This window comes from Alternaria incomplexa, assembly GCF_024043165.1.
Source record: "Alternaria incomplexa strain BMP 0042 chromosome Unknown scaffold_4, whole genome shotgun sequence".
Classification (NCBI taxonomy): domain Eukaryota; kingdom Fungi; phylum Ascomycota; class Dothideomycetes; order Pleosporales; family Pleosporaceae; genus Alternaria; species Alternaria incomplexa.
The window spans coordinates 1327601-1341146 of record NW_026249853.1 but is presented as its reverse complement, the minus strand read 5'-3'; the positions used below and the strand labels follow the sequence as shown (position 1 = coordinate 1341146).

At 53.0% G+C, this 13546-nt stretch overlaps 2 protein-coding genes across 2 annotated transcripts; both read right to left on the bottom strand.

Moving 5' to 3' along the window:
* Positions 1 to 29: 29 nt before the first annotated feature.
* On the bottom strand, positions 30 to 1927 carry J4E90_003657 (uncharacterized protein; the record flags this gene model as incomplete). The annotated part of the gene is made up of 2 exons (XM_051433224.1): positions 30 to 1799; positions 1850 to 1927. 2 exons carry the CDS (start codon positions 1925 to 1927, stop codon positions 30 to 32), a joined length of 1848 nt encoding a protein of 615 aa, XP_051293122.1.
* A 6641-nt stretch (positions 1928 to 8568) lies between these two features.
* On the bottom strand, positions 8569 to 10008 carry J4E90_003656 (uncharacterized protein; the record flags this gene model as incomplete). Its single annotated transcript, XM_051433223.1, has 1 exon — positions 8569 to 10008. One exon carries the CDS (start codon positions 10006 to 10008, stop codon positions 8569 to 8571), a length of 1440 nt encoding a protein of 479 aa, XP_051293121.1.
* Positions 10009 to 13546: the final 3538 nt, after the last annotated feature.

Here is a 13546-nt window from a genome sequence, read left to right as displayed (position 1 = left end):
CCTCCGACGCTGCCATTTCTAGACACGCACTATCCCCAGACAGCGTCCTTCGCCCTATGACTCCCACTCCTTCCGGGCGGCGTGCTGATACTGTGCGTCCAAGCCTCGTTTCCGTCGATGAACAGCCTGTAGTTAACAAAGCTCTGCTCTCCGTGTTCAGGTGTCGTAATCTCTACAGCACCAAATTTACTGTTACCATCAGGAAGGTACTTGAGACATACATCCTCGTCATCTGTTTCTTTGTATGTTCTGAAGGGCAGGTAGAACATGCTCAGCGGGCTGGTGCTGAACTCATGTACCGTAGCGCTCGTAGGCCACTTGCCATCCTTCGGTGGTGGGAAAGAGGTAGCAGCGAATTCGTGACGGTCACCGCTGAGGACTACGACGCCGATATCGTGCGCAGAAGAGAGGTCCCATGCAGCTTCCAGGATACGTCTGCGCTCATATAGATGCCCGCCCCAGGTGTCTTCCGACCCGAATTGCCAGTTCTTTGTAAAGGGTGTACCCGTGACGATGAACTTCCAGTGAACACCCGGAGGTGGTAGTTCATGTATCCAGTCCAGTAGATCGGAGAGCTGCTGGGCACCAAGCATAGTTTTCGTGGGGTCGGAAGCGTCTTTGCTCGCGGGGGTACGGTATCGTCGCGTGTCGAGGAGGAAGAACTCTGCTGGGCCTTGTGTGAAAGAGAAGTACGTGACGCCTTCGCGATGAGGAGGAGGATTTGGCGCGGCGTTGTAGTGCGTGAAGGCGTCGTAGGCTGGGACTGCTACACCCGTCATGTTACTGTTCCAATCGTTGTGGATTTCATGGTCGTCAATGACGTGGATCCATGGCAGGTTCTCGCTCACTGCCGGCCATGATGGCGAGGAGTAGACCTGTCGGTACTCGCGTCTGTAGGTCTCTACATCGCTACCCTGACGATGTGGCACGTCTACGTAGATGAAGTCGCCGAGGAACAGCATGAAGTATGGCTTGAGCTCTGGCAGCCAGCGCGCTAGGTGTTTCATGCCGGGGAACTCGAGAGGGTGCTGGAAGGGCGTGTACGGGACGCGAGGCTTGATGCAGCTCGAGTGTACGAAAGTGTATTTGTTGTCCTTGAGCATCGATATACGACCTGGTTTCGGAGCGGTCGTAAAGGTGCCCGATATGTTTCCGCGTGAAGTCTCGACGATGTACTCGTAAGGCAGATCGGGTCGCAGGTGTTCGATGTTCATGACGGTCGTGAAGTCGGTCTCGTTGGTGAGCCAATACTCGGGTTGGCTGGCGCGATGTGTCTTGTGCATCCACGATCGTTCGGTGCCATCGATGGAACGATAAAGGACCTTCACGTCAAAGGCGTACGGCTCTCGTACCAAGATCTTTGCGCTGTTTTCCGACACGTAGCCGACGCGTGCAAAGCTCGCATCGTGGCATTGATGAAGTAGCGGAGCGCGATAGACGACGTCTAAGGCCATGGCAATCAGAGCCATGTTGATGCCAAAGGTGATCCAGCTCCACATGGCTGATGAAGGACTCGGGAGCCCAGTGAGCAGCGTACGCAGCACCTTGGGTTCCCTTTCCTCATATTGGACAGTCTCTTGGACGTCAAGCTCTTTCAGCGGCCCATCATCGGCACCGTCAATGAGCTGTACTTCTTCGCTAGAGTCATCGCCGCGTCCACCAACAGTCTCCTTCACGATGATGTCGAGTTCATCGGATATGACCTTGTATTGCGCCGTGTCCTGGAAGCTGGTGAAGAAGGAGGGGATGTAGACGAGCGTGAGGGCGGTCGCAAGTGCAGGTACGATTGTTGTGGGTATCTGCAGAACGGTTAGCTACATGCATAAAGCAGTCGTTCTCTCATACATACCCATCGCAGAAAGATCCATATGCTCAGACGGAGTGTCAAAGAGCTAATGAGGGTAAGAACATCGCTCGCAGATGCCATGTTTGCTAAGCGACAAGCATCACTCGGCAGAGGTTTGACGGGGAGAGATGCGCGTCGCGAGGCTTGTGAAAGTGGAGCCGTCACGCCAGACGCGAATTACCATGACGTCGTTGGCGCTAACGACGGAATTAGCTAGCGGTTCTGCGAACGCGTCTGTGAACGTGTGACTTTGCCATCCATTCACTCCACAACTACTCCATCAGCGATGCAGTATCCCTCGTGTTTTCGAACTTATCATCACGTGGGCATCATGAATGCGCCGAACAGCAAAGAAGGACGCGTCTTACCTATCTGAGGATGCATGCCCGGGCTGAGTTAAGCGACATGCATCTTCAGCTCCTCTACCCGTCAGGCTGAGATACTGGCACATCCTCTTTCCCCGCTTTCCAGATCTTCATCTCCGATATGCAACATGCGTCTCATCAACACAAGTACTCGGAAGTTCGAAGAGTTCATCGGCACATCAGTCCCCGCATATGCAATCTCTCTCACACCTGGGGTGATGAGAAGGTGACTTATAGAGACTACGTTGAAACCCGCGATGCCTCCATAAGAGGCTACAAGAAAATCCTCATGGCGTGTAAAATTGCGGAAAAGGCCGCTATAACGTATTGCTGGATCGATACTCGCCGCCTTAACAATGTCGATCCGGTATTATTGGCTTGCAGAATTGTGGGTTCTTGCCTCCAGAAAGATGGGTGTTGAAGTCTTCAATGAGCCTTTGATACCGTAATGCCGGTACTGCTTAGCCACCCAGCCCCAAGAGTTTAGTGTGGTACTCAATCACATATGCCCACACTGACCCAGAAACAGACCAGGAAAAAGAGTAAGCGTGCAGCTGGAGCGATGTATTTCAATGTACATAGCAAGAAAAATTTTGACTTTGCTCTAGCAAAGCTAAACAACAATGAAATTCTCAACGTGATCCTCAGGCATACTATCTAGAGCTTCACCCGACATGATACCATACACAAGACAATATCCGAGGAATCTATATCGATCAGATTCCAATTTTCTCAAGACGTACAGCATTGCACCTCCAAACAGCAAACAGACAATATCCCCAACTTCGAGACAAGGAGGACCTAGCCCCAGAAAACCTTCTTGCGAAACAAATAATTTGCGCCTTTTCGTAAAGGCTCTGAACGTGTGTGAATCGCATTGTCCTGGCTGCAAAGGTATGGGCAATGACTTCTGGAATGGCCCCGTGCATGACCCCGTCATGCTCTTGACTGTATTTTGTGGCAGGGTTGCAGGCTGTCTGCGGATGGCATCCCAGAATTTGCACGGCCTCTTACCTTCGCAGATTAGTTGCGATACTTCCAATTTCATGGTGCTCTCATAAACCCGTGCGAATGTCTCCTCTGTAGTTGGATACGGATCCACAAACCGACATAGCATGTTTTGGTGTTCCGATACTGCAACTTTACCATCAACCATGACTGGACTCATCATCGATATTGTAAACAGTCTGATGCCTCTAACAACAAGCGGGGTCTCCTCTTCGTCGAACAGAGTGGGGTCTGGTGGAATGAGGTAGGGCTTAGCCCTGATAGCAGCACAGAAATTGGGGTTTTGATAGAAAACACCCGACTTTCCTCGCCAACTGGGCACCCAAGATGGAAGCTTCAGCTTTTCGTTGAATTCGAGGTCTGTGACGAAATCAAAGAACGAGACCTCTGTCGCGCTCCATCCTATTGCTGTCTCCTTTGATAGTTCGTCGGACACCCTTGACAGCTGACTGCTCCTCGCCCAGAGTTGTGTTGCATTCAGGTAGACTTTTCGTGGTGACAGGGAATAGTCAATCAAGCCATCAGTATTACAGCCTTGGAACTGTGAGAGGACATTGAGCATAGCAAAGATCGTATCTCGTGGGTCTGTTACTCCTCGCATAGTAAACAGTGTGAAAAGTCGATCAAAAGTCAGGTTCCTTGCGCATTCGCCTGCTGTTTGCATGATACTGTCCCGATGGTCCCCAAGTTCCACTTCTGGGGTTTCCGTACTGGTGAAAAAGCGCCAGAAAAGGTATGATTTTCTTGTGCATTCCATATCGATCGTTTGGTAGCAGCGTTCTGGCCCTACCCAGCGTGACCAGTCTCCATGATACTTGAGGAATTCACATGCGTCCACGAGGTCAGACCAGAGCATGCTTTGCTCCCCACAGACTAGCCGAGCTTGCGTGGAAGCCACAATCTCTTGTACTATCCATGTCCGATCAAACCATCTACACATCAATACATCTATAATGAAGGCTTCTCCTGCTTTCATAGCTGCATCCATGGGGATATGAGGTAGCAGTAAAGGCCAATTTATCTGCGGCTGCTCGCTTGCGTCATCGTGCGGAAGCTGTGGAAGTTCGTCTAAACGTTTGCCTTTGAGTGAGGCAAAAGTTTGACCGATAGCAAAAGCTGCCTGAGTATCTTCATCCTCTTCGCCAAGATATATCAAAGTCTCTTTCGCGCAGTAATATATATCATGCATCATACGCACTTGTCTTGACTTCTCTGCATCATCGGATTGATTGATACATATTTGATCGATCCAGAAAAACCGGGTCCATATACGATCTTTCTCGTGACACCCTGCTTCTTGCCTGACAATGTTCAAAGCATCAACGAGCATCCAGAATTGTGAGTATGGTATGGATATCGTGTATTCAGTACCATCAGGATGGGAACTGGGGTGGTGTTGATCTCCAACTGAACTCGTGCAGACTACTTGCAGGGTATCTTGATCGTTGACATCTGGATCCCAAGCGTAGGAAATCGCAGTGTAATCCATCCCAGTGTCTTTGAAAGATGGTTCTCGACCACCTGACAGACGTACAGGTACAAGGCTGAGCACCATATTTTCGACATCATCATCTTGGACAGTGACAGCTAGTATACGGATCTGTCCGTCATCTAGAGGTAAAAAATGATGACTTGGCGTGAAATCTGGAACATCCGTCTGTAGGCCTTTCTGATTGCCGATAGCACTAGAGCGCGTATATAAACTTCCACTGGTTGTAGATCCAGCCTCGTGTTCCATGATTGATTCCAAGGTTGTCTTGGCTAGTAGGCCAGCAGTAATGCGAATTATATTCGAGATCCTGAATGAAGTTTATTGGTCTTGTTTAACGAGGAAGATTCAACGTGGACTTTGTCTAGAAACTTTGGCGAAACGAATGATTGTCACAGTCCAGGCTGCGAAGATGCGGGGTCAAAGCTCAGGGATCGGAGGACGGGAGCCTATCAGGCCAAAACAACGCACCTTACGCCACGGCGCACAGCTAGTGCCGGTCGAACAAAAGCGAAGAGAAAACAACCGTAATTTATTTGCATCACTTCTGTCAACAGCTCGAGGGTGGGCAAAGTGCTGATGTACATATGCTACCTACCTAACTAGGTAGGTAGGTATGCAAGCCAGACCTCACTCACCGTAGTCGTTTCCCAACTCAACATCCTCTGCCAGCTTTCCATACATGATAGGCGGTGCATCGTGTCCAGCGACTTCTGCGTCGCGCTATACATGACCCATACGTCTTCACCTTCCTGAGTACATACACACTCTCCCACAGACAGTATGAGCGAAGAAACATGATCAGACTTGGAATCCTCAAACCCTTTCATCTCACGAACAACAACACCCCCCGATTCGAGGAGGAAAATGAACATTCATCCACAACGGACAAGCAATGTAATAATTTAGAAGTCTACATAGCACGGCAATTCTACCAGATTTTAGTCCATACCCGTGTAGACTGCAGGGCGCCTGTCAATTCCTTCGTTGCCTACCTAGGTCAGGTACACACCTTCATCTTTGAGGCCTTCGAGGAATTCATCTTCAACATGGAAATGGAACTCGGCGACAGCACAAACAAAGAATTGAGGAATACGTCCAGAGCACATGTTTTGAAGGTTAGTGAGGAATTCAGAATTCGTCAGCAGATCAGAGTCATCACATACCCAACCACCTAAAGTTTCACCCAAAGTCATTGCAATCGAATCATCACGAGGCGGGCACGAACACAAGAAGCTCACCAACACTCCGGGGCCAAGCATTGTTGGTTGAGGGTCTAACAAATGTATTCAAACCATGTATACGCACTTGAAGGTTTGATGCATGGTCAAAGGATGAGGTACGCCAAATAATTGGACGCGATACATGGCGCTTCAACGGGAAGCTGGACTGGAAAGAACTCTGATCGAAAGTAGGAAAGTGGCAGAGAAGCGCAGTCAGACTAGAACAATGGAACGAATGGCACGTCGGACGAAAGTGTCAGGCTGATAATGCAGTAATACTGGGGTCTCATTGCTGCGGCGAAGGAAGTCAACGTGGAGGTGCAGGGCTACTAAGCTACCCGCGTTGACATGGAACGAAGATGTCCATTAGAGAATATGTTCCATGGAACTGCGATGACGAGGACAACGATGATATCGTTCCTTCGCCTCTCAACCTCGGCATCCTATGAGTTGCAATCCACCCGTCTCATCTCCACACGCATCCCTCGCGGACGATCAAACAGCCCTCATACTCCTACGCCGCCACGCCCACATTCACATGCACGCCATACATCCGTCCCTCCGCTATCACAATCACACGTTCTTGCATCAGCATTCTCCTCCACAAGCTTATCTTCCTTCGTCCCCGTTTGCCATGCGGCCAAGACGCTCTTTCCTTTTCCAGAGGATATGAGCGCATTCGCGGACCCTAACGTGTTTCACCTTGACGAAGGAACAATCATAACACGACACGGAACCAGTGGAACGCGACGCGACATGAGACGGGACGACACGGCAAATGTCAACACAGTAATCATCTCACCCCATTGTGGAGGTAGTCGTAGTCGTAGTCATGTCATCGTGGTCGTGAGATTAAGCCACATCCTGGCCACAACAACATCCAGGTGCGCACGTACCCCACGGAGAAATCTTACATTCGAAAGGAAGAAAGGCGGCAAGAAGGCGATCACATGGGTGTCGTCGGAACGCTGTTCTGTCTGGTAAGTTTGAGATGAACGGGTATCTGATCGGGGTCGGTGGTTTTCACGGCGAGAACAAGGGAATGCGGCAGCGCCGAGTCAAGTCACGCGCTGAGGGTCCTTTTTGTTCGTCAATTTCGGACGGCGGGTTATAGACAGGGTTGGGTCGGATATTGAGATCGCCTGAGTGAGGCTGCTTTTTTTTTTTCTCTCTGTATCTCGTGTCTATCTGGCTGGTGGGGTGCGTCGTGGGTGTGACCGTGTGATGGTGGAGTGGAGAAGGGATGGGCGGTGGGTGGAGTAAAACGGTCGTCGCGTCGGGGGACAGAACGGTGTTTATTGCGACTTAGTCAGGATAGCCGAGCATGGATGCTAAGAGTGAGTCGAGATAGTCATCTCATTGGCGGTATGATTGATGGAGCGACGGAGGGGAACGCATGGACTACACGTGTATTGTAGCAAAGGCAAAGCAAATTCCCATCATTATCGCACTGCAGGTATACGCGGAGAGGGCGTTGTCAAGTCTTTTTTCATCCGGCTCTAGCAACTACTCCTGAGTACTATCGTTTGCGTACCCGAGTAAGAAGCATACAGAGTTCACACATCCAGCCGACACGTACATACGCTACACATGTCGGATGTCTGTAAACTGTCGGTGTTAGCCGATAGGCTGCATGTTTCGTGGTCTGGTTAGTTTCCTTCTGTTCGCCTCGTTCGTCTTCCCTAACAGGGACAAAACAAGGGTACCTGTCCCCACATCAGTCACCCTGCGATAGCCAAGCCCAAAGAAACACAGCGCAAAACTGGGTCTTTGGACGCCTTCGGTCCGCGGCAAAGCAGGGTGCTGGTGGGGACGGCGGAACTCAGTCGGGCCTGGGAATAATGCCTTTTTCCCCGGAGCCGAAGGTGTTGTAGGAAGAGGAAACTTGGATTTTGGAAAGTTGAGACCCAAGGTCCACTGTAGAGAGGGTCTGGCAACGTCATGTTGGACCGTGGTGTTGGGTTCGCGAAGGTTTGTTGATGCCTGGTTATGCTGGGAAAGTTTGTGGTTGGAAACCTGGTGGTTGGGCTGCGTGATGTGGCGTCATTGTGCATGCGCGCTGTCGATGTCGTTGTCGCAGGTTGATGGCGTGATACTCGGGAGTACCATGAACATGTACGTCACAAAGCAAAGGTGTTAGCCATGATCATGGGTTCTGGTGCAGCGACGTGACAGGCAAAGTGTTGTAAGCGAAGTAGATTCTATTCTTCTCGTCTCGCTAAGTGATGACGACTAATTGGGATATCATGACTGTTCGTTCCGCAACAAAACAAAGTCAGGCTGCAAGCTGAGCGACAAATTGTAAAATGACAAGAAAATATGCATGCTGGATGCGATGATAGCGACAGATGGATGTGTGGCGGCGAACACTTCGCGATTGCCAACGACTGAATAGCTGGGAGGGTATCGTAACCTCTAGAGGACAAACAGGAACGGAGAGTAGAGGACAAGGAAATGCCATGTCGTGCGCCATGGGTACACCGGGTATTATGCGCTAAGGTTGCTTAAGTGCCAAGGCGGCGAGCAGGGAAGAAGGTAGTGGCTGGTAGAGTAACATGTACAAGGTAGTCGCATGCTGGGGTGGTTCGTCTATGCATTTATGCGAGCGTTTCGAAACAGATTGGGTTCTTGGTGCGTTCATAGGGAATCCATGAAATCCATTAGTGACTTGCGTCGTCGGATTGCGCGGCTCTTGATGCTGGATGTCGCGTCATCGGTCTCGCTGCCAGGAAACTCTGGTATGACGAGTGTAGGCTCACGCTCGTTGGCGCCCCGGGCGGTCATCCTGCCCATGGTGGTGGAACGCTTTTGCTGCATAGTGCTGAGTTGCGGGACCGGAGGTGCGTTCTCGGGTGTGGGTGCCCGCTTGGACTCGCTGCCGCGAGACTTGGGTCGGAGGATGGTAGATGCGCGGCGGAGCTTGTTTGGGCTGGAGAAGTTGTCTGAGCCTTGGATGGGTGCAGTCATGGGGGTCATGGGCGCTGGTGTCAGTGGTGTGGTGGGTCCTCCTGGGGCTCTGCCGTTGATGCGAGAGTCGTATGGCTTCTTCGCTGGCGAGATGGCAATCTTGGCCAGGGAGAGCTTCATGGAAATCGACCGTAATCGTCGGTGCGCAGCGGGCTTCTTGATGATAGGTGATGCAGCGCTCTTGTTCTGGTTCTCGTAGGGGTCGGAGCTGAGGAAGGATAGAGCGGGCGACTGGGGAGTCAGCGGGGCGAATTGTGATTGCCTATGCGATTGGTATGATGATTGTGACGTCTGTATCCGTGACAGGTCAAGACGGGACTTTGTGGCAACGTATACGGAGGAACGAGCGGAGGTGGAGGGCCGGCGAGGTGGCTCGCTCGGTGCAGGCGAGTAGCTGCGACTTGATCCAGTCTGGAACGACGATGTGAAGGAAGCGGAGTCGGAGTATGTGCTAGGCTTCTGGGTGATGGGGCTGTGGCTGGTGGAGGGTCGTCGAGGCTCGGGGTCGGCGACGGGTGACGTGGAGCGAGATAGAGGTGGTGAAGCCAGGCGGCTTGTGGGCATGACCTTCATAGACAGGCGCTGTGCCTCGTCGGCCTTGCGTAGCTTGCTGGCTGTGGTAATTGGGAGCAGGTTCGCGACTGAGGCCGAGCGCTGCTGCACCGTTGGGCGATCGACAGGTGAGCGGCAGTCGACCTCAACGACCTTGGGACGACCTGCATTCGCGTACGAGACTAGCACGGCCATGTCGCAGCTCTTTCCCTTGTCCCATCTCGATACAGACATCGTCCTTGCCTTGCACTCCTGTGAGAGGTCATGGACAACCACGTCATCGTAGTCGTATTCTGATTCAGAGGCGGAACCGTCGTCGGCAGTGAGGTCTTCTTCGCTGGAGAGGTATCGCTCCTGGAAAACTCTGCCTTCCTTCTTGGTGGAGGGACTCGATGTTGGTGCAGCGGCGGAGTCTATGCGCAGGGTGTCGGGAGCATCGTCGCACAGGTTGGGGCTCGAGGCGGCACTGTCAGTACTGGAGCGCTGTGGGCGGGCGACAACTTCAGGCTTGGCGAAAGTCCACTGCTTCAATTGCGAAGTCACAGCAACGTCGACCATGATTGCAGAGAGAGAATGTAATTGCACCGGCGTGGCGGGTCCAGTAGGTGATATATCGGACTGGCTATCGGACTGAGCGGCAGCCGGGACGAGTTGAAACCAAGGCGTGCAGGTGCTACGCGCCAATGGTCGGAGACGTGTGCGTGGCTTGGGAGCACCAGGCAAGCCGGCGCTGAGTGAGACTGGCTGTTGCACGGGGTGGTGTGTTGGAGCGTGAGATGTCAGAGGGTGTAGGCACTGAGGGGCACTGTATGTAGGCGTGGTGCGCAGTAGGGTGGGTTGAGAAAGACCGACGCTATATTACGCACATTGGCGAGGGCTGTATATATTGCAGCACTTTCCAAGGCTGCCCACCCCTGGCAGGCGTCGAGGTTTCAAGTACAACCGAGGAGCGAGGGAACCCAAGAGTCAGTTCACCGTGTCGGTGCGCCATTCATCATCTCACGCTGGGCTAGCACAGGCACGCTGCACTGACGCTTGGGGGCTGCATGGCGCAACTCTGCACTGAACTAGCAGATGCGCTCAGGAACCTGATGTGTGGCCGATGTGAGTGGCCCGCAGAGAGTTTCAGACGGCACACCCTCAGCAGCGACACTGCCAGCGAGCGCCATCAGAGCGCCTGCTGCGAACTCATGGCGTGCACACCCGACTGCTGCCGTTGCAAAAGCCCGTGGGGCGTTGCGATGGCAATGTCACCAGAGGACGGCACGCGTTCAAGATCGCCATCCTTTCATCTTCGCGCGAGGCCGCCTTTTCCCTTTCCAGCGCCCTCGACGGTGACCTGACAGGTGTTCCTGTGCCGCTCAGGGGCAGCACCACTCAGCGCCCGCCGTCGCCCACTGGGGTGTCCACCGTGTGGGGTTGGCCCAGGACCCGGCGACGCCATTGCCGAAAAGATCATCGATAACTGTCACCATGTCTTTTTTTCACTGCCCGCTCTAACCGTTGCTTGCGTTGGTTCAGTAAACCTTGACGGGATGGATGGAGGACCCTTCTTCTGCAAACTCTCCCATGCAGGCCTCCCCTCCCCTCAGCTGGACTTGCCTCCGACGCCTGCCGGTGCCCGCCCCCAGCCCCAGCCCCAGCACGCCCGTCGTCGCACTGCGCTGACGGCACGAGAATATCTGCCTCGTCACGCCCACGCCTAACTCTGAGCGCATGCAGCGGGCTCCGAATCCACTTGGCATTAGCCCTTCAGGAACACGCTGATCGCCTGGCTCTATTCTCGGTCCAACTGCCATGGCTCCAGTTTACCTGCAGTTTATCTGCAGACCGTGTGCACGGTCGCTGCTTCCCCATTCGTCGCTGCACTTTCTGTAGCCCACACCGCCAACACCACCATCAGGCCTCCCTGGGCCCCGCGCAGCCTATACCTACAGTTCGTCGTGCCGCCCTCTCAATCACAAACTGCAGAAATTTCCATCGAGTCAAGACGTGTCCCGTCATTTGTCTGCGAGGGTCTTCTGATTGCCTGCAGAGTCAGTCACGTCGCCGAATGCAGCCACTAGCATCTGCTCGGCAATCTGTGTAGATTACACTACGCCTCTAGCAGCTTATCGTCGGAGTTTAGGACCGTACTAGTTGGCTGCTCGCAATACCGACATGCTTTGCAGAAGGCTGATCAACGGTTCGTTGGAGTTGCAGTCGCGGCCAGTCATCTCACGAGAGAGCCTCGCTGCCTACTGTCAGCACATATCGCCCTGGCAGCATCGGACTACCAGTTCCGGACTCTCACTGCAGCATCGCTCGGACCACAGTCCATTCTTAGTCACTACCGCTGACTTCAGCGTCTTCTGTGGTAGCTTTGTGGTAGCCTTGTTGCACCTTAACAGTCCGGCCCCCTAAGCTTGCGTCACAAGGCGCCCCAAAAGGGTCCAATACTCCAACACCAACGACCGTTTCATCGTCTGGTTTCTTTTCATCAGGTTCGCAGCAGTTCAGACGATTGTCCGGTTCACGCCCATACATACCGTCTGGGCCCTGCATGGAGAGAAGCGTGTCTCACACGCAGTGTCTTCATGTGCAGTGACGCTTGCGCACCCGTTGCCACGCTCAACCGTACCGCGTGGTACCAAACTCGGCCTCGGAAATCTCGTCCTGATCGTCTCAACGTGGTAACGACATTGACTGCTGGCGATACATGCACAGGACCGAAACACCCCTCCACCCGATCTGTTACCGTCATCGCATTGAAGTGGCTTTAAGGGCACGATCGATTCACAATAAGGCCACAGGCAAGCACAAGCTGAGAGACACGGCCCCATCGTAGCAGAGACATGCGTCTCCGTCTGTGATGATGCAATCCAGTTGCCCCTCGACCCTAGCTGGTTCAGACGCTTCCCTAGGAATCCAACACATACACGAATTTTCGGCCCCGTGGAGCCGCACAGGTATTGTCTGATGTAAGGTCTTACTTTGACGCAGCGATCCGCGATCGAGCACCAGTTGGTGTTCCAGCCGTACTACCAACGGAGGTGACAAACCCAAGGATTAGGGAGCACAGGCATCCACACGTTGTGCTGACAGACGACTCGCGGTGCGCCGAATCACTCTGGACATTTCTTCATTGATCCTCGTTCATTTGCGACGCCTGCGTATCTGTATTACAGCCGCAACAGTCGCGCCGTCATGCTTGGGAGTGAAGTCCTCCGTGGGGGTGTACCGCTAAAATCAGTCGATTGCCAGGTAAGACGGGTCGGAAAAATATCAGTGGAATTTCAGCGATTGACGCTTGTCCATCAACGGCGAGCTACTTCATCTCCACGGCTAACCACGCAATTAATGAGAAGCCGTCAGTCGGGATCGGCGGGCCAACCCAGGAATTTTGCAGCCAACACCCACGGCTAAGCAGAAACCTTCTCGAACATCTGATCATCGGTCGTAATATTGTCCGCACACCACCAGTCAGTGTTTGCTTGGAAGCGAGTTTCACGTATACAGTGACCGACACCGCGGCATAGCTGTAGCGGCTGCCGTGTCTTGACCACCATCGCGGGGTATGCACCAATCAGGACAAGACTCGTGGATGGCGCACGCAACCACATCTAAGACATAGCGATACCGATATTACAACAGTCGGCAGGGATCGAAGATTAGCCGGTTCATGTATCGCCTGGGTAAGGACAGCAGAAATCCTGGACATTGACGATAGTGCAGACAGATGGAAAATCGAACAGCAACAGCTTGCGACTGGACCTTTATGCCTTGTCGTCAACAGTCGTGTGATACTGGAGTCAAGCAGTGCGCTTAGTGACGACTTAAGTGTTCATCTACACGGTGCACTCACAGCCGTCTCTATGATTCATCACGCAGACGCGCGCACTAGCAACTGCCACGTGCTATCGCATAATTAGTCGCGGTCGCATGGTCAACCGATCATGACCCCGAATGCAAAGTGCTCGCCTTCTGGCCACTCTATTGGCTTCAGCTCGCGCGTAAGGAGCAACACAGAAGACGCAGACACCCGCAACTCACAAGGCGAACTGGACTGACTGCGCACTACCTATAACCTTACAGTATCATCTCCAGGAACAGCAAA